The 22,704-nt window shown below is 26.6% G+C and overlaps 1 protein-coding gene across 1 annotated transcript; it reads right to left on the reverse strand.

The window, feature by feature from the left end:
• Nucleotides 1-1,394: 1,394 nt before the first annotated feature.
• LOC107457060 (homeobox protein abdominal-B) lies at nucleotides 1,395-15,130 on the reverse strand. Its single transcript, XM_016075104.3, has 2 exons — nucleotides 14,128-15,130; nucleotides 1,395-2,411 (listed from the first exon to the last, which is right to left on the reverse strand). Exons 1-2 carry the CDS (start codon nucleotides 14,816-14,818, stop codon nucleotides 2,098-2,100), a joined length of 1,005 nt encoding a protein of 334 aa, XP_015930590.1. The 5' UTR covers nucleotides 14,819-15,130; the 3' UTR covers nucleotides 1,395-2,097.
• Between the last annotated feature and the right edge of the window lie 7,574 nt (nucleotides 15,131-22,704).

Raw genomic sequence — 22,704 nt, forward strand, 5'->3', positions numbered from 1 at the left:
ATAAACCTCCACTGATAGCACATCTCGTGATTTCCAGACGGTATATTTTGAACGAAAATGGTGCTTAAATTGTTTTAAATTTTATTTCGACAATAAATTTTAAATAGTTATTCTAGATTTAGAATAAACGGATTTATTCATTAAATTAAATTGATATGTTTTAACATAAGGAGATAATTAACAATTTTATTTAATGTTTGTAATATAAATTCTCTTAAGAAATGCCTAATTTTGTCAGAAAAAACTTACGCAAAAAATGATGACAGTTTTTATTGGCGGAAATTGTCAGCGATTTAAGAATTAGATCCAAACCAAATCTTTGATATTAATGCCAGCTTAATTCAATGTTATGATTTTTTATTGAAATTTCAGGCTTTCTTTTAGTTTATATTTCGAATTTTTAAGCGTACATCAGAAATTCTGATAATTTTGATTATTTCTCTAAATTTCTTTAGTTCTTTTCCTTACTTTCCTTTTTTTAAAACCCGGAATACTGTTTAAATTTATGTTACCTTTAATTAATTTAATAGGATAGTCAATAGCAAACCCTAGTCATTGTATAGAATGCCAAAAATTGAATGGCTAAGTATGAATATTTCCCACAATATGCAAGCATTCTGTAGAATGATAAAAAAAAATTAAAAAAAATAAAAAAAACTATAGTTAAATATAACATAGGCAAAATATATAAGAACTCTCTTATTTCTAATTTTGCTTAACAAGCATTTTACATATCAAGCACTTATTCCAAGGCATTCTAAATAATGACTAGACAAAGTATGCAGAGTGTTCTAAAAAGGTGAAAGATGGTTATAAGCTTTCAAGCTTCAACCTTCAATCAAAGCTTTTTTATGCGTATTACATTTGCTCATGTCTAATAAAGTTTGCCAGATTTCATAAACGTTTTAATTTCTCCTCACTTAAATTTTAATTTCTGACTCCCATGTGCATAATTTTTAGTTTTAAGCTTTTGATAAAAATTTTAAAAATACAGATTAAAAGTGGTCCTCACAGAACACTCTGTATAACAATTTTCGTGTTTCATACTTTGCTTAAATGTCCAGGTACTCTATACAATGACTGGTCTATCTGTCAAATACCAATATTTTACTCATTGACAGTAATAATTTAAATTTAATTTAATTTAATGACAAATTTAATAAAAAATTTAATTTTTATACTCCATCAATATAATGTGAGTTGCATTCAACATGCCTGTCATAATTAACAGATTATTTCCTGTTAAACCTTAATTAATTTTATTGTGTTCAAAAACTAAAATGTTTTTGCAAATTAAAACTATTTTAAAACAATCATATAATTAAGTTTCATTGAAAAGCATGCTTTAGTTCAAATCTTTACATAAATACCATTTTTTTTTTTTTTATTCAGTGTGTGTATTCAGTTACATATTTGAAAATGGATTAAGCTGATTTTGAAATCACATGTCTTAAAAATAGAACATTAAAACAACAATAATTCCTCAACTTGAAAACTATTAAACGTAAATATAAATTTGCTATAAAACTTAACAATTAAAGTTGAAAAAAACTTGAAAAAAATTAATTTGCTTTATATAAATATTTTGAAATCAGATATGACACATATATATAGAATCAACATATTAAAAAATTCAAAAAAAATTATATTTATTCAAAAATAATGTGGTTTTATTAAAAGTTCTGTAGATAATTATATTTAATAGCACTCTAGTTTATTCAAAACCAATCTGCTTTCTTTCATTTTATTATATTTTCAGATTAATATATTGGATAATCTATACATTGCACGAAAACCTTATGCAAATTTCAAACGTTTAACTTTTTTTTGTACTCTTTTTACATCTTGAAGTTGAAAATTCAATATTCCAATGTTCGAATGAAATTAAATTTTAGAATGAACACCATTAACAAACTAGATTAATTTCCAGATCATATTTATAGATAATCGTTTGCAAACGGTAGTATGTGCAGCTTCCGGTGTAATGTGGAATGTTCAATGTTCGACAGCACACACATATTGCAAATGGAACTCCTTCCTTATGACATCGGGAAGAACAACAATTTATAGTTTGTTGTTTAAATCATGGATTAAGATTTATTTGACTGATTGTGCTATCGTCTGGCCATTGGCATTCACCACCGTATTGTTATTGTTTTGGTTGTTTTCGCTGTTCCTTTGGCTGTTTTTCTTACTTTTCATTCGCCGGTTTTGGAACCAAATTTTGACTTGGCGTTCCGTCAGATTCAAATTTCGCGCCAGCTCCCATCTTTTTTGCTTTGAAACATAGGCATTGAAGAGAAATTCTTTCTCCAGCTCCAGGGTTTGGAATTTAGAGTATGGTTTGCGCTTCTTACGAACCGTGACGTTCCCCGTCCATTCCAAAGGGTTTGTTACAACAGTCTCGGAAACTGAAAAGAAAAAAAAGGGAAATTTATTTTTTAGAAGGAAAGTAGCAAAATATTTCAAATTATCCTGAAAATAAAATATAGAAATTTCGAATAAGAATCATAAAAATATACCACTTTTTTCATTTACTTTCTGTTGCTTGGGCATACAACAATATTTTTCAAAAAAGTATATTTTTATCAACAATTCAAAACCCCGCTTAAAAAATTAAAATTTTACTTTAAAACATCGAAATTTTCTAAATTTGAATTTTAAATTCTATATAATGAGCTAAGAATTTGAAAACATTTTTTTTTATTTTAAAATTTTCGAAGTTTGAATTTCAAATGTCATGACTTAGAGGTTTAAGAGCATTTTTTTTTCTTTTTAGCTTCGATTTAATTTTTTCAAACTCAAATTTTTCAATATTTTAAAAAAAAATTTGACACGCTTATAGACATTGCTAACATTTAAAAAATTATTCAGAGATAGCATACTTAAAACAAAATTACAAACTATCCTAGAAAGAAAATAAATAAATAAACAACATATAAAACCCTTTTAAACTGATGAAAGGTTTAAAAACAGGGCAAAAATCAAAGTTTTTCTTTGAATGAATAAGAGCGAAAATATTGAGTTAAATTATCGAACTTATTAAACCAAAATATTACGAAATAGCCTAATAAAATGATTCTGTTGGGACTTATTTTACAGATACAATTACGCATTAAAACATGCTCTTATCCGATATCGGTTAGCAATAAGAAAGCGCCGCTCATGTTCGAACCATTTTCATAAACCATAATTTTACTTATTAAGCGTAATCTCATTTAAGAATGTACAATTCTTGAAAAAATGTGTATTTTCAATTAATTTAATTTATAATATAGCAATTTTAATTTACTTCAAATTCATACTTGAAAACCTTTACGAAAATTTTCACTATTAAAAAAAAAGCATAAATGCATTTTTTATAATGTGCAACTTTATTAAACCTGCTGTATCTGCTCCGTTGACTTGATACTTTTGATTTATTAAAAACAAGCTCTTTAAATTTGTGCAAAAAAGAAGTTGCCTGGTTTTTTTGCGATAAAGGACAAACAAACAAAAATCGAGTAAGAGTTTGAGCTTGACCCGTTAAAAAAAAAAATTTTAAATCATTGAGACATTTTTTTTGTCTTTTTCGAGTCTAATGTTTATTTAAATATTTAGCTTACCATTTTTTTTTCACTTTGAGCAATTTGGTTTTAACTCATTTTTCTTCTAATTTCTTTTTTATGCAATTTCTCTCCCTTTTGTAAGACTGATTATAATTTATTTTCAATGATTAATTTCTTTTTAAATCACAGTCTGCAGAACAGAAACTAATTTATACTAAGTTCAAAGTTTATCTCTTTATACAAAATTTAATCTATAATTTAATAATATCATGTATAATAACCAAATTTTGTAACTTTCAACTTAACTTTTAGAAATAAGCTAATTTGAAATATATAATTCGAGAAGTTAAGTTTCCGTAAAATTTCCTCTTAAAATTTTAAATGCTCTTTAAAGTATTGATATCAATCTCATCTATTAAATTCCATTTAAATGCTGACTATATACTTTATAACTATATATTGACTTACACTGTATTACAAATATACTCATTCCATTAATATGGAATAATATTTGATAGAAATTATTCCATAAATTTGCACTTTCAAATGCCAAACCTATTATTTGTTATGATTTCCCGGAACCCCTGCAAGCATTTCTTAGGGAATCGATAACGAAATAAACCGACTAGATTTTTTTTTGTTACTAGATTTTGCAAATTTTAGCTATTTGTGCTAAAATAACAATATATTTTTGAAACTAAAATAAACAAATAAAAAATTATACAACAAGATGCAAGATTTAATTCAAGTAGCAATAAAAAATTTATGAAAATTTTGAAAATGATGCTACATTTGTCAGAAAAAAAATAATTACCACATTATCGTAGTTTTTAAACTTATATCAAAATATTATTTACCATATTAGCGAACTTCTTAAAATCAAGTAAAAAAATATTTACCATATTATCATACCTTCTAAACATACACAATACTATGGCTCAGTTTGAGCGAAGAAATGATTTAGTTTAGCACTGCATCACGGTTACGGCAAATTTGCTCCGTATTATGGTCGTTATAAAAGTATCAATACTGTAGTTAAAAAATCCCATTTTCTTTGAAAAAATTGAAAAAATTTTATTTGTAAGTGTAAAAATTTCTAGCGACTTTCAAAAAAGTTGCTGCTAATTTTTTAAAGCACTTTAAAGTACTCGATGCAAGTAAAATTAAGCAAAACCTTAAGGAACTATAACTTAGTTAAGTTAATATAGAGGTGCAGTAATATTTAAATCTCAAGTAAATACTTGAAAACTACTTCAAAAATATCTTCTAATTAAAGTTCAGTTTTCTGGAAGTAACAGGTATTTTGGAATCAATAACTAGTTCAGATAAGTCACTGATACAATATATTGACTATTTAGCGATCTCCGGGAGCAGTTAAAAGAGAAAAACCTCGCCACTTGCATCTATGACCCACGAAGTGGTAATGGTCGTAAAAGCGTCGTAAACTTGCTGTTCTCCCCCAAAACAGCGCAAGAAGTAACAATCACCAATAAAGTTAACTGTGATATGAAATTATCGGCGCAAACTAACAGTTAAACATTGTCAAGTTTATTCTGTAAAAATAGTTTAAGATCCGTAAAGAAAACTAACATGCATTTTACTTTTGTATAGATTTTGCTTAAATTATTTCGAATTAAAAAGTCTCAAAAAATTAAAATTGCTGGAGTTCTGTATTTAAAATATTCTTTTAATTGAATTTATCAAAATTGGAAAAGAGCTTAGGTAAACATGTTTAGTTTCATCATAATTAAATTCATACTGCTTTCTTTTTTTGCTAATTAAATTTCTAAGATATATTTTATAACAATTAAATAAATACTTTTTAATTTAAGAATTAAAAATTAAGTTATTTACTCTCAAAAATTACAAAATATTTAAGCTCTGGGAACGAGATAAGCAATGTAACTAGTAATTTTCTTCTTCTTTTTTTTTGAGGTTAATCCCGCAGAAAGATATTTTCAAATATACTCCGTTATGGATTTCGGATGTGTAAAATCGCAATATCGATCAAATTCAAAGCAGCCTTAATATGATGATAATTTGAACCTTATTATCGACATTTTTAAATTTCATTTTGTAGAAAACATTAGCTTAAAGACTTCGAAGGGACCAATGGTTCTTAAATAGAATGCTTCCTTAAACTCATTTTTTTTTTTCAATAACACTTGAAAGATATTTTCTCTCACAGTTTTGCAATCGTTGTATTTTGAATTTATTTAACACGCGCGAGTGTAAGTTTGTAATAATTTCATAACAATGATGCAATACTATATATTTTTAAAACATCAGTAGATGCAGTTCCACCCGCATAAAAGAACAATAATGATCCCTTTATAGCTTCTTTCACTGAAATCAGTTGTTAAGAAATTTTCATTTACAGTTGAAAAAATTCCTTTGAATAAACATCCTCCCTGTTTTTTCTCGACTTCATTACAATGGGTAATTTGCTTCCTCAGTTAAAAACTTGTTTCGTTGAGTTAAAAAGCTAAAAAAAATTCTATTTCGTTAAAAAATCCCATCCTAAAGCAGAAACACTGTTGTCCTTAAATAGAGATTTTTCTGCAATACCGAGTCAAATCAGGCACCATAGCCGTAAATAGAGACTGTTGTTAAGTTGAGAGAGGTAAATTTAAGATTCACAGTAATATAGCTCATGTTAGATCCGTAATTCAGTTTAGCAGTTTATTATCCTTTCAACAAATTTTGCACCGTATTATGATTTAAGGTTCCAAATTTTTTCGGCTTTGATTCTCTAAATGATCAAACCTTGTTTGGCGTACCTCCGACTTAATAAATGAAATGGATTAGCAATTGTAAACATATTAACCAAAGAAAGACTCTTAATTATTTGGAAATTTTCATAGTTTTATCAATACAAGTCTTAAAATTAGGTTTTATAACAGACGATTTAATTAGTTCTGAATTTGTTTTTAGGGTTTATGTGTGATAACATGAAAATGAATAAAATAAGCTTAACTACAGTTTGCTTTGACATGAAAACAAGATCGAACTGCTATAAAAATTGATAATGGTTGTTATAAAAACAAATTTCTCGTTGAATTTCATTTTGGATTAGAAGATTCAGTTAAAAATAAAGGCAATTTGTTTTACAAAGGCATATCCTTTTCAATATTTGTTCAATATTTTGCTTTTTCTTCTTCTCCGGCACTCAACTTAAATAATTTCATAATTTTTTCATAAAATAACAGAAAATAATACAAATAAACAAGTCATAAATGCATTTCCACTTATCAAAAATCACAATTGGTCAAATTAAGTCCAAACTTTCGGAACCCTTGCGACAATTTCATGGAACCCTTGGGTTTTGCGGAGACCCTTGGGAATCACAAGCTTAAGGTACCTATAATGAGGTTCAATGGCGAAACGATACAGGGGGTGATCTAAAAAATTAATTTGATTTTAAAGTTAAATAGAATCATTATTAATAACGATAAGATATTGAATGAATTTTAAATTGCAGTATCATAGGTAATAAAATTGTAATTATTCTTTTTTTTTTTCAAATCTGCATATTTTTAACTTATAAGAAGTGTAAACCATTTTTGCTTTTTTCTTTTTATTTCAGATTTTCAATCCTACTTTTTAAATAAATTTCTTTCAAATAGGACTTGAAAGTTCATTTTGTCAGCGTCTATTAGAACTGCTTTGTGTGTAGTGCTTATTCTTTAAATCAAAAATTTTATTCATATTTTTAACTCTAACTCTTAGTTTAATAACATATCTTTCAATTGTAAATGCTCGACAATGCTACTATAACCTTCCGTAAATAATACAAACAATAACATTTTTTAAAAGAAATATTAACACTATGAAAATCATTTTTATATTACAGATAATTTTTATCGAGATTAAATTTATAAATCAAGTGTTTTTGAAATTCTGCTTGCTCAAGGCATTTGTTTTTACTTTCAACCATAAAAAGTCCATTCAAATTTAACAACAACTCCCAAATGGCTGATATCCATATATGCTTCGACTCCGCCCTATTCATTGTTCTAACAAATTATAATAAAATATTAAAATGAGATTTCCCATGTCGTCTAAATAACAACGTGATTGTTTCTTGGAGCGGTAACCAACTTACCGATCAATTATCATCAATAAAATTGTTTTTTGCTGCTCTTGATTTAATTACTTAATTTAACTGTTACACTCAATAATATAATGCATTAGCTTTATTCGGAATAAAGCTTAAATTACTTGAGATGGGAAACAAGTTAGAAACAGGAAAGCTGTTTTTGAATAATATTAATTCCCTCCATATATACTTTATGTTTATCCGCCCAAAAAATTAAGTTTTATTTATTTGTAAAAGTTTTTTTTTAGATCATTTTTTTTTTTCTTTTTAATTTTTGAAAACATGAGACATCAAAACGTGTGATTTAGAATAGAGGGAGATGAAGAACGTTCGAATAAAATGGCGTCGTCAATTCAACCCCTCACCTCGAAGATTTGTGACGTCATCACTGCTGACTCAACCACCCCTCTTTAAATGTCCCCAAACTCATTTTTCTAGCCTGACCCCGACCCCTCGATATACTTTACGGTATCGTAGCGCCATCGAACGATAAAAAATGAAAATAGTGAATAATTTAGAAGATGACTTATTTTCATTTGCTGATTGAAATTTAAAGTTTGATTTGACTCCCCTCCCACTCCCACGTGAGAAATAAAAGTTTAAAGCAACAATAATTAATATTTATTAAATTGTGTGTTGTTTTAAGCAAAATAATTTAGTTTTAATTAATTTAAATGTTAATGACAAATATATTTGATAGTATATATTTAATAGTACATATTAAATGATGCTCAGTTTCAAAGCTCTACTCTGGAATTTTTAAGAATATTATAAATTACATAATTTGAAAATGTAAATATTTTTGTTTATTTCTGTAGCTTAAATGTCGAAGAAATGTTTATATCTTACAAATCTTGAGAATGAGTGCCTATTTTTGGAGCGCTTGAAACATATCAACTTTCATTTCGACATTTTTGAATAAAAGTCGTCACTCCCCCCCCAATTTTTTTTTTTTTTACTTCGAATTAGAAAACTATTAAATGACTTTATTAAAACTATTACTTTTCAAAATTTAGCGAGCAAAAATTTGATGCATCTCTAAGTTAAATAATTCAAACTCTTTGAAGTTTTTAAAATGTAATCCATATACGAATGTCTTACTTTGTATAGTTTAGCGCAATAAAAATACCCCCAAAAATTATGTCTAATACTTCAATATTTTGTGTCTATCGATATTATTATTCTCAAAACATAAAATGATTCTCGTATTTCTTAGCATTTCTCGCACACTAAAATACGTGAAAATTGTTCCAACTAATGTTCCATTTACGTAAATTCATGATATTTAACATAACGAAAAAAAAACAATTACTATAAAAAAAATTAATTCATAACAGAGGAATTAATTTATATTTAATATATTTTCTTCTGCAATAGTTCGAGACTTGCAATACTACTGGAGTATTTTAATTAGCTTTTATTTTATGACCTAAAAATAAATACGAATTTATTTTATGTGGACATTTTTTCAGTAAAAACACATCATTTAACGTTCTCAAGTCAAAAGGAGACATTAAAAGTATTTTTATTCTCTTTATTCAGCTTAAAATAACTGATCTTATAGTTTATTAATACGTATTTCGGAATTTTTTCACCACTCTTCTTTTATACTTTCAAATAATATTATTAATTTTTCCCTAAAAGCAGTTCACTTAAGAAAAATTTATTAATTTATGAGAAAGAAATTAATATCAGTTATTGATTTAAAGGAAATTGTGTAACCATATTATGCAAGATATCCCTTTAAATAACTTTTGTTATATGACTGGATTCTTTCAGATTTTGTATTCTGCCATTTAATTTCACATAATTCAAAATTATGAAACAAAAATTTTATTTAAAATTTGACAGTAATTAATTAAAAGGTGAAAAAATAATAAATAACTATCAAAAAATATTTCTTTTTGCATGAAATTAATATTCTATAAACAAGTTTTATAACTGTATGGTAAAGTTTTCGATTCGTTGAAAAACATTTTGTGATATGTTAATATGCTGAAAAAATTCTTAACATTAAGGAGACAAAACTTGTAATTCCCCATCCCAATTATATTTTTCAGAATACGGTTATTCCCCAAATTTTGATGGTCATAAATCTAAAAATGACGATAAAAAGACATGTTTATTCAGAAAAGCTTCATTTTTGTAATTCATATCACTATTTAATTAATAATCAATACTAATCAACATGAATATTCGTCATCAATCCTTTAGATAATTGAGTTTGCACAAATGCAAAATCCAATCATCAGAAAAAAATCATCCAATCTGAACCTTTTATGAATCACTGTATAAAAACTAAAATAAAAGAACAATTAAAATTTACTAAAATAATGGAGTATTTATAAAATAATTCCTTTTTCCCTCTATAGCAAATTCTTATCATCCTTTCATGAAGTTTCTATAAGAATTGTAATAAATTTGTAAAAAATCATATATTCTTTAAAAATCGTGATCATTAAAATTTAAAATGTTACTTTCGCATTATCTTAATCATTTATACATTGAATCATTAAATCATGAAAAACTTATAATTTTTTTCGAAGTATTATTCTTTAAAAGTAATTAATTATTAAAATGCACATTTTGATTTTTAAAAAAAAGGAAGAGCTAATCTAATTTGAAAATACTAAAAGATTAGAAACTCAAATTTGTTTGAGTAACACTGAAGCATAATGCACTCAAATGTATTATTAACCTAAATAATGTTTCTAGCATAAAAAGAAATACTTTATTTTTTATTTAGTTAACAATAATGTTTAATTCGGTTCTTCAGTCATTTAAATTTCTTCATCATTAAATCTTTAATCATTAAAAAATTCATTTAGATTTTGAACGTTATTGTTTATTAAGTTTCTTTTGTTTAAATAAGTAATGCACCCAAAATAAAATAATTTGCATTAAACTAGTCTTTCAACTTTAATTTGATTGACAGATTTTAAATTAACTGAAAAAAGGCCCTTATTCTGATTAATTGCAGATTTCTTTTAATAAATAGTTCTCATAATAATAAAATAATTATTTTACAGCAACATTTAATTTTATTGATTGAAATATATGTGGCTTTTAAGCAACGAAGCAAAAAATAACGCCTATTAAAAAGACTTAGAGAAAGCTCTAGTTATCTAACGATAGCGCACCTGTGAAATTACGTAATAAAAGTATCTGGCTTTGTTTCTGAAATATAACAGCACCACCTGTATCCTTTGGATGAAAATTTAATTTTTGTGCCAAAGTTTTGACGATTATACGAAAAACCACGTGGCATGGTTATCGGGCAGTTGCGCCACAATTCCGCAGACGAATAGGGCCATAAAATTCTCTTATCTGAGATGGCATCAGCCGTTACATTGCTCGTAGTTTGTGAGATTGTAAACTATTTGCGGCAATTGCTAATGCATTCAATGAAAGAAAAATTAAATTTGATTTTATTTTTTTGTATAAAAAAAACACTATTTTTTTTCTATTTCTGAGAATTTAAAATCATTATTTATCGATTTAAAATGCTTAAAATATAATTAATATTACATTTACATGCTTTACATTATCATACCTTACTTTTTTTTTGCCACAAGATACAATTTTTTAACAGTATTTGAAATCAAACTGAAATCACGCGTAAAACTCAATAAAATTAACATTCGTTAGCAAACTAATTATGTTATTAAGCTCAGCTTTTTTTTAATTTAGCTATATATACATATATATGTGTATATGTGTATATATACATATACACACACACATATATATATATATATATATATATTATATAAAACGCTAATACGTANNNNAGAGCATCACGTGGGGTTGGGGATCAGTTGTTGAACAAAACTTAACTTTCACATACAAGGCATGATTAAAAAAAACTGTTAATTTGTTAATAAATGTTCATTTTATTAAGTTTGACACTTGATTTCAATCTTAAAAAATGAAATACTGCTGAAAAGTTGTATACTGGGGGGGGGAATGTAAAGTTAATATTATAATTTTATACAGACATAAAAATATGCAAAGAAGAGTTTACCTGATGATTTTAAGGAAAATACAATTTTTTTTTTTAAAGACCAAGTAGCGTTAGCAATTTTCATTCATTTTTGCTTAATTGTAGCAGAAAGAGCACCCTTTTATTAAGAAGTCTAATTTTTACATCATAAATATCCACTAAATATTCTAAAAATATTTTTTTTAAAATACTCAGAACAAAAACATAAACAGTTACAAATGCACTTAAAATTGTATGATTAGTGCACATGTATATATAATTGTAAAATCTAAAATAATTATAATTTTGAATAATGTCAAACCAATCAATATAAAATGAAAATAAAATTTGCAACAATATTCAAATTAAAATAAGATGGATGTATTTTAAGTGCATCTTTTCAAAATCTTATCAAAAGCTGATTAAAATTATGAAATTTTAATTTAAAATATTTTTAACAAAGTTATTGAAGGGAAACTAAATTAATTTGAAAGATTTTTAATTTTTATTAAAGATTTCAAACAGCATAAAATACTAATCAACATAAATAATAATTTAAACTAATCTTTTTATAAACGTATCTTGAATTAGTTAAATATCTCAAAAAATAATCAAAGCTCGCAATTTAATTAAAATAATGTCCGTAATTAGTCATGGAGCAGCGTAAACCAGTTAAAAACATTTTGTACGGTTTTTTGTTAGCTCCCCTTTTACGAACGGAAAAAGTAATAAAATCTCCCTTATGAACCCCTTCTCGGACTTTTCAACGGTCTTCAACTACTATTAAGAGACCGTAAAACTTTTATATACAACAATGCGTTAAAGCTGCATAAAATGACAAACATTTTTCATCATCACCTTAAATTGCTAAAATATGAAGTCAGTAAAGCTTAACACGTTTTTCTTCAAATAAAATTTTTTAAGCATGCGATTTATGAAATGATGCTACAAAATTTTTATTTGAAAGTAAAAAAAAATTTTAAAAAAAAATAGTTTATTGATAGTTACGTTTTATTAGTCAATAAAACAGTGATAAAAATTATATCCTTGTTTTCACAAATTAATTAATTGTATATAAAAGCATAAAAAATGTTTATCAAACATATATTTCATTAATGAAAGAATTCATTTTATTTTGAAGGGTTTGTCATTAAAAAAATGAAAAAAATTTTAAACACGCACTTAGAATTTAAAACAATACAAACATTTTTTTTTTAATAAAAATGAAATATTTAATAAGGAAAATAATACTGTTTTTAAAAAATTCACTTAAAATTTTCCACACCATATAGAATTCTTCTTGAATATTTCATATTAATAATAATATTTATTGTATACATATTGATAATATATATTAATAATAAATAATAAAATTATGCTTAAAACTAAACTTAGAAAAATTGCAGTTTTTCAAGAACATATAATAAATAAATGATAGTCTTAAATTTCATTAGAGATTGTTTTAGTTTATTTATATTTTCATTTTTTTAAACTTTTTTATTTTATTACACTTTCACGAACTTTTAAAAATTAAATTTTATTTTGGATATAACCGTGATAAAGTAACAGTCTAATTTACCGCATGCATGAGCTTTTAAATAATAATAAAGCTACAAAGTCTGTTTACTAAGGAATTTGCACTCGTTAGAAACATCAAAGAAAGACTTGTTAAAATTTATGTTTAACAGCAGAAGAACTGGATTTACTTTGAAAAATACATGTTGGCAGTATAATGCGTATTACTAAATACTTCCTGAAGAGTTTCATGATTAAATTCTATTATGCCCTGATGAAATTTACATTTTACTTAAAAACTTTTTCAGTATATTTAAAAATATTGTTATAACGAAAACATATTTACAGAAGAAAGTCAATTATCGATATGTTTATAAAAAAAACAAGTATTTTTTTAAATAATTTAGGTATTTTTTTTAAAAATAATATCTATTTTATGAAACAAAATAAATAAGTTTTTTTTTAAATATGGGTAAGACAATACATAGAATTTAATAACTAAATTTGCATAAATATTCATTCATCTACAAAAATTATAGTAATTTAGATAGCTCTGGGTAAAAAGTGAAACTGCTGCTCAATACTGAGGTTTAAATGTTTTATAGGCATGTCTCGCAGAAATTAATTCCTTAAGAAAATGTGATGATAAGATTAAATTAAATTTTTTGTTTCCATATTACCCCCTATGAGTTTAACGTTTATTTGTGAAATAAAATACAATATAACATATTAGAAGTGAGGATTTCATTATTTTCTATTAAACTATTTATTATATTTTTTTACCTATCACATATAAGGAGCTGTTGAAAAACTTTTACGTGAGATATTCACTACAGTAAAAATTATATATAAAGAATAAGCTAACTCTGATTCAAAACAATCAGTGTATTAAAATTTTTATAACTTTTAACTGATAACTTTTGATTTAATTGCCCGATAAAACTTAAAATCTATTTTCATGCAGATAAAGTATATACCCGTACCTGCTGGGACATAGGTAGGTTGTGGATGGTTTTCTGCGGCAGCAAAAGTCCTCAGGGTGTAGCTATCCGTATGTGTAAAGCCATCCATAGGGGCCCGTGCCCGGTCTTCCGTCGAGAGGTAGGTGACTGATTGGGCCCCGTGATGATCCATATGCCTCCCAGAATAAGGTGCATAATTACACCAGGACTGAGGAGCAAAAGTTTGGCAAGTGTCCGTAGTTGCAACAGTGCTGGGCCCAGCACTGGGTAGGTCATAAGTGTTTGACCAGAACTTTATGGGGGGCTTTCGATCTGCCCTCGCATGATGATCGTTGTAGTAGTAGCTGGGAGTCATGCTTTCTCTGCACAGAGAAGACTGGTTGTACTGTGACGGGTGACTGTCGAACGCCGAATGATTCTCGTAAGCACCCCAAGGTTGGGTGGCGGGATGATGGTGACTGTGGCGTATGACCCCACCCGCCGTACCTGCGCCCCCCAGGGCACCTCCTGCTCCTTCCACCACACCTCCGCAATCGGAGTGACCGTACGCTGATACCGCCAGACTGGTAGCTTGAACACGCTTCGCTGGAATGTGAAGAGGACCGGTGTTCGCTGATTGAACAACTTCGACGCTGGAACGGCTGTTGGAAGTTTCCTCGTACAAACTACCATTCATCATAGTTGAAGGCTCTGCCTGTAGAAGAGCAAGCATTGATACGACATTTTAAGGACACATTCACCAATAAAAAATATATATGTTATTTACAAGTAGCACCACAGAAGAAGAAGAAAAAAAACTCAATAAGAGTTCAATTGTCCATTTGTATTAAAATCGGATAATTAAATCAGAAATTATTGTTTCAAATCTGATTAAATGTAAAGCACTGAATGAGGAGTTGGTTCAACAAGTAGAGTAAGAGTACCGGCAGTGAGAAGTTGTTCTTGACATCGATTCGCCGGGTGTTATCTAGCCTGAGGCGAGTTTTGTGAGCTCCTCTTCAAACCGTGCTCGCCATCTAAATATGGGAGATGAAGGAGCCGCGCACAGCGGTAGAATTCAGAGGCGCCCTCCAACATTTTCCATTGGATGGAGAGCATCACGTGGGGTTGGGGATCATTAAAAGTAATATATATATCCCCAAGTCTGGGTGCCGTGGATCATAGGGATACTGAATTCCGCCACTTTTTGAACTTCCTGTTGTTTTGTTCTCTTACCACACTTTGCGCTCCTTTACAGAACCAGCCTATTATTCCTTTCCGCGCCTAGAACACACACTAGGCCTTATCGAAAGAAAAAAAAATAAGACTAGGAACTTTTTTTTTAAAAAATATATATATTGGGAAATTTATTATATTTTTATTTATTCGCGTAAAAGTTTAGATTAGATTAATAAAATCATTTATTGTTATTCTGTATTTCACGAAACGTTTCGTTTTAAAAGTTAATGTTAATTTTTAGAAATTATGTTCGACACATTTCCGTTAAAGTTTCTTTTGTAAAATCTCATTTTATTCATTTCATTTTATTTTTTCTCTGTTTCATTTTAGTTTCTCTGATTAATTTTACTTAATTTATTTAATTATCTATTTATTTAATTTAATTTTATTTAATTTAGTTTAATTTACTTTATTTTATTTTATTTATTTCACATAACATTATTTTTTATTCAATAATTTATTTTATTTAATTTCATTAATTTTACATTATACCTTTTTAATTTATTTATTTTTATTAATTAATTTATTTATTTATTTATTTTACAAGTTGAAAAAAAAATTTAAGAGAAGTTCACATTAATTTCCTTCACTTACATTTGCTTAATTTATATTTTTAAAATGCAAAGTCTTTTACTTTGTTTGAAATTTACATAATTTTAGTCATTAAATATTTCCGAAACTTAGCAATTTTTTTATCTGTTGGATTTCAGAGTTTATAGAAAATATTTTTTAATTATTTTTTTTTTACCAAATTTCAAAGAATTTAATTCTTTAAATTATTTTAGTGAAAACACTAATAACTTTCCTGCATTTAAAATTCAATAAAAATTATTTTTGTATTAAATAAGATATTTAATTTTTTTACTCAAAAAATGTGTCACTTAGTTCTTTTTTCTTTTTTTTTTCGTTCAATACTCATATCATTATGAAGTGTACCTAATATTGTAAATTTAAATTTTCTTTATTTTTAGCTTCAAAATATAATTTTTTTTAACCCTCACATTTATTTAAAATGTGATTATTATACTTTACATAGTTTAAAATCGCATCATATACGTTCTACTGATAACTAATTGTCGACTGATGAGATGAAATAAAATTTTACTAATTATTGAGATAAATGGGAATTAGTAATGCTGAAATACGTAAAACTTCTTTTAACATATTTAAAAAAATACACTTTAACAAAATAAAAGGTCATTATATTATCATTGTTCGAATAAAAATATTAGTTTAAACAATATATAGTAAATAAAATACATTAATTAGTACAATTTAGTTACAGCATATTAGAGTTGCAGTTACTTGATACAACCTTTGCGACAATATTCGATAGAGTACCATAACATCAAAACACTAAATCTTAATTATCATTCAATTTTCTTCCTTTAAAAAATGGGAACCATCCTTTTCATTTTGCAACAAGTCAGACTAATTTAAAAATTCTTGATAACTTTCTAATCATCTTAAGATGGTTTAGGCTCATTACACGCAGGTTCATACTTTTTGACTGTTTAGAAAATTTATTATTCATTGCTCCATCGGGTTGATTTACTTCAGACCATTTGCAATAAACCCAAAATGGTAAAGACGTTTAATAGTAAAAGCATTTAATAGAAAAAGCATTTAATAGCAAAAGCATTTAATGATAAAGAGTAAGTCTACTTCAAAAAGCCTAAGCAAATTCAGTCTGATTGAATAAGTCATCGCACATTTCCTTATTAGCCCAAAGGTATATTAGCTGATAGTAATATAGCTTTAAAAAAATCAGACAGATAAAAAGACTTCTTTAATTAGTCTGGAGCACTGCAACATCACGATGACAAAGAGCCAGATTATTTGGCTAACTACTGTCAAAAAATTAATCTATGTCTTTCAAACCTTTCTAAGATTGTATTAAACTTGAACAATAATTATTATTCAGTTTTTTCATCTCATATACCAATAAAATCTAATAATTTTATGAACTTTTAACACTATCCAGTGACTTGTTGAAATTAGTTTTCTTTTTATTTATTTTTTCTGATGAGAAATTAAAATAAAGAATATACCTTAAAATTTTGTTTTAATTACTTCAAGTATCATTCTAAAATATATAAAGTATCATGAAAAAGTAGAGTATCACTTTATATATGAAATTGATTTTAGAAGTATCATAGATTTTTTTTTTATTTCTACTTTGTGCTTAGTATCAAAATTAATCAGTGAGAAATATCCCTAACAACTATGCAATTATATTTAAAACTATAATTTTTGCTTGCACCATCATATCAGTAAGTCCAAACAGATTAATAAAAATTTTCAAGAAATTAAATTAAACATTTAAAGAAATTAAATCTAATTTTAAAAACAATTATTATTAAAGATCCGTGTGTAAAGATGTAGTATAATTTTTTATGGCAGCCTATGACAATTACCTTATTTCGTTACATTTATTTATTCTTATAAAATTTAAGTGAAACTCATAAATCGAACAACAAGTGCCTCCCAACGTACAACAAATACGTTAGTTCAACGTCATTAAAGTCTAACTAAAAATCAATCTGTTTATTTGCCAAATGTGTTTCTTTGCTTAGATGTTTTGTTCATAGCATGAATTTGAACCAAACATTTAGTTATTAACTTATTACATAAAGTGTCCGTCTAAAAACAATAAAATGCTAAATATCAGTTATGTAACTTAAAGAGAACCAAGAAATTAAATTTATTTAACTATCAGATATGCTATTGTAAAAGTTTCAAACCTTTTTTTTTTTAAATATTTTTCATTATTTTTACTTGTAAAATTTTAAGGCCAAAACTACTAAAAATTTTCAAAAATAAGTAAATAATTTATGGTTATATTTCTAAAAGGAATTTAAATTGAAAGAAAGGGGAGAGTTTTTTCGATGATATTCGAAAGACCATTCCAATTTAAACTAAACTGAGTGAAAATATTCAAAAAACATTCTTTAATAAAGAAATTATTGTGAAAAAATCGGAAGAGTAAAGCAGTTGCTACGAACACAGAAAGGATATATATTCTTTTCTTTTCATTGGTAAACTAAATCTGTGAGATTTCAAATATCCTTTTAGAAAAAAAAAATTTTTTAATTTTCCCTGAAAACTGGAAAAACTTTTCAGACCTCTGAATAAGTCAAATTTTTTTGCAATTTTTACACCTGTTATTCTTTTCACAAGCAATGTTTGAAAAGTCGAAATCATAAAAAAATTCAATAATTAAAGTACTTTTCCTCAAATGTTAATTTTTATGTGATCTAAAATGTAATATGTTGTAAAAATGCTAAATAAATTGTTCATAAAAAAAGCAAAACTATTTAAAGCATTATTTAAAATATCCGAAAACAAACCATAACAAATCATCATAACTTTCTTTTATTGTAAAGCATAGTAAAAAGCCCACATTAGAAATTATTATAGTACTCTCAATACCAGTAACCGAAATCTAAAAATAAAAACACATTTATTGCATCCATTTGCTTCACATGAGTAAATCAAAGCCACAAAACTCACTGTTAGGTTAAGAGCGACATTATAATCCCTCTGACTCTATATTTAACACGGTCTTTTTTAATTTATAGGTACTTATGTGTTACGTTATAGCCCATGAACTTGTATCACTATTTGCATTGGAGAGTAATCGCAGGTACTTTACTCCAGAAGCTTTTAAAAAGCACTTTAATCGTTATGGTTATTTGAGAATAGAATGAGGTACTACTCGAATATTAACAGGTTTTAAATAAGTTATGAGGGTGTTTATGATTAAAACATTAATTGCTATAAAGTATAAATGCTTTGTAAACATTTAAAAGCTTGATGGGCACATAAATCTTTGGAAAATATTGAAACGATGTTTTACACAAAAGTGATTTTATATCCACAGTTTTTTCGTCACCCGAAGTCATTTTATGTTTAAAATGTATATGAAGAAGACGAAATGGAATGTAAAAAATTATTTTTGAAAACTTCAATTGACTTTGTAGCGTGATATATTATTTGGATGTATTTTTAAAGGCGAAAGAAATTAAATTGTTTATTTCCTTGGATTAAAATCGGAAGTTAAATAATATTTTTAAAATGACTCAAAAAGAAAATATTTAAATAATGATTTTCCAAGATAAATAAAATTATTTTGAATAAATAGAATTCAAAACTATATTTAAAGTAAACTAAAAAGGAGTATAAATTAAAGTTATTTAATTAACTCAGTTGTTTTAAATTTATTTAAGTAATTTATTAATTTATTATCTCCGTGTTAGTCATAATGAAAGTAATTTTTGGAGAGAAATAAAACTTTAAGTTGTTAAAGGGGATATTCAGAAATTAAGTGGAAATTTCAATATTACTTTTTAAATTCAATTTCAGAAAATTTTTTCTTATTTTATCAAAACATCGATTTTATCTAAAACATATAATCTTCAAGTTTGCCTTAAAAATTGAATAAAAATTGTACTCAAATAAGGTAATTCTAATTTGAGTTTTGATATACTTTCTTTTGTTCGCTAAAGTTCTGAATTATTCATTTTTTGCTAAATTAGCAGTACTTGATTATTTTACACTTTTTATAATTAAACAGTTTGAAATAAATACTTTACTATATTTCAAGTAAAAAGTATGAGAAACTTGCAATTGGGTTCATTTGACCTTCAAAGATATCCATATAACATATTCCATAACCATATTCCATCTAACAATATCCCAATAACCATATTCCATATAATTCCATATATAAGGCAGCCAAAGTACAATGAGTGCTAATATTTAAAAAATATTGAAACACAATAACTTTTAAAAGAATTTTTTTTTCAGAATTATTTTTAAAAAATATAAGCTCGTCATTAAAACATTATCTACAGAAATAACACAAGTAATGATTCGTGTAGATATGGCATATACTAATATAATTAACTTCAAAAGTATCGCGGAATTAAAAAAATTCAAAAATTTCATTTCTAACTCCGTGTCAAATCATAACATTAAAAAAAAATTAAGTAATTAATTCCTAACATGGCAATGAAAAATGTAGCATGATTATACTGTGATATCTAATGGTACCGGAATATTATGGGGAATAATACAAAATTAATCAAAACCGAGGAATTATTAAAAAAATAATAATAATACTGTCTGAAATAACCTCAACTTAATAATAATAGAGGAAGAAATAAAGATTTTTAAAGATTTTGCTTTGTAAAGCAATGAAAACATTTATCGTTGTTTTATTCAGTATTTGTGGCAAAATTTATATGTCTGATAAAAGTGATATCTGTACTTGAAATTTTATCGCAAATTTAAAGGGACATTAGTTTTCATACAACTTCTTCTTAATAAAAAGAAGAAAGCAATACGCTACTACCTTCTTTTGGCTCTGCCATTGAACTTAGCACGCAATTGTATTTACTTATTTATAACGCAAAAAAATATCCTCGATTGTCGGTGAATCAGAGATGGTAAACACTCCTAAACCGTATAATAACAATTAAAAATTGAAGTGAAGGTGCATCTCTAAATTCTAAAGCCAAGAGTCCCTTTATTTTATTTTATTTTATGTTATTTTATGTTATTTTATTTTATTTTATTTTATTTTATTTTATTTTATTTTGCTTTATTTTATTTTATTTATTTATTTTTATTTATTTTATAATCGATGTATAACAGGAACCGTATTGAATTTTAATTTTGAATTTTAATTTCGAGATCAAACGTAGCTTTGGAACTAACTTGCCTATTTGGCATGGTACGAGAAAACCTCCCACGGTTAGTTCATCAATAAGACGACTCTAATCCGTAATTGTGATACTCTAATCCGTAATCTGATCCGTAACTAAGGATACGTGTGCATACAATAGTATTGTAATCAGTGCGGAGCCTGATGCAGAAAATCAATTGACAATCAATCACCGAAAATCGAACCTGAATCTCCACAATGAAAACAAGAAGAGTCACGGTGGCTCAGGGGATAGAGCACTCGCCTCCCACTGAGGTGACCTAGGTTCGATCCCAGCGTCGGCTGGTTGATTCGAATTCTGCCCGCGGCTCTCACCGACCACAGTGCTGACTTAAAATATCCTCAGTGGTAGACGGATCATGGGTTAGAGTCCTTTGCCGTCAGGCTAACCGTGAAAAGTTCTCGTGAACTTACTCTCCATGTAATGCAATTGCGGGTTAGTTCCATCAAAAAGTCCTCCACGAAAGCAAATTTCTCCCAATAATTGATCCAAGAGTTCTCTTGTCTTCTGGATTGGGTTCAAAATTACAAGACTACGTAGTTGAACATTAGTTGTCATAAACCCGAAAATTGGGTTGGCTGCTCAACGACGGTTATAAAATATAAAATAAAGCGAAACCAAGAAGTCCATTCCTTGAGTCAGCCTGGCTCACAGAAGTTCCTCAATTTTTTTAGTTCGATTCAATTTAAACGGTAATGAAATTAATCATTAAAAACTGTAAAACCTTTATATACATAAATGTTTGACACAAATTACAAAACACAATCATAAACTGAGCGTTTAAGTTATGTTAACCAAAGTTATTTAAAAGCAAACGATTATTTTTCTTACTCTTCAATTTGTTACATGTTTATTTAAAATAGATAAGTTTTGGTATTTCTTCTCTTTAAATAAAACTAAGTTATTTAACGAGATACTACTTAGTGACATAGCACACTTAAAATTAAGTTTTTTAATAGGATACTACTTAGTGATATTGTATACTTAAAACTAATTGAATGAGATACTACTTAGTGGCATTGTATACTAAAAACTAAGTTAATTAATGAGATACTACTTAGTGACATTGTATACTTAAAACTAAGTTATTTAATGAGATACTACTTAGTGATATTGCATACTTAAAACTAATTTAATGAGATACTGCTTAGTGACATTGTATACTTACAACTAAGTTATTTAATGAGATACTACTTACTAACATTGTATACTAAGGATTCAAAATATATTTAATTTAAAAAAAAATAAATATCCTTAAAGTAAACTTTGTATTAGAGCTTAAAAGAAATCTACTGCAGATGGCAGAAGTGGGTAAATAGTAATCATGATAAAACCATGAAATAGTTTCTAAATATTGTCTTATTTGTCTTGCTATAGCTTGAGTCATATAGTTTTATTGGGATTTTTACGATCCAATTCATTGCAAATATTGGAGCTAAATTATGTTTGAACAATGTTGTCAATTTTATGAGAAAAATGAAATAACCTATAAGAGAGGAAATGATTCTAATATCATAGTTACTTACCTTGGTTAGTTTGAAGAAAAATACGTGATATATCATGTTGTGAAATCGAATGTTAATTATCTCAATTACTCATTCCCGCCTTTGATATCATAGACGTTTAATACATAGTCTAAGAGTAATGTATC

This window comes from Parasteatoda tepidariorum, chromosome 8 (genome assembly GCF_043381705.1).
Source record: "Parasteatoda tepidariorum isolate YZ-2023 chromosome 8, CAS_Ptep_4.0, whole genome shotgun sequence".
Taxonomy (NCBI): Eukaryota; Metazoa; Arthropoda; class Arachnida; order Araneae; family Theridiidae; genus Parasteatoda; species Parasteatoda tepidariorum.

Excerpts from the sequence above, each read along its gene's own strand:
- LOC107457060 (XM_016075104.3), bottom strand. The coding sequence starts at position 14,818 with ATGCTTGCTCTTCTACAGGCAGAGCCTTCAACTATGATGAATGGTAGT. Across the intron at positions 2,412-14,127 it reads ACCTACCTATGTCCCAGCAG|TTTCCGAGACTGTTGTAACA; the intron begins GTACGGGTATAT and ends TTTTCTTTTCAG.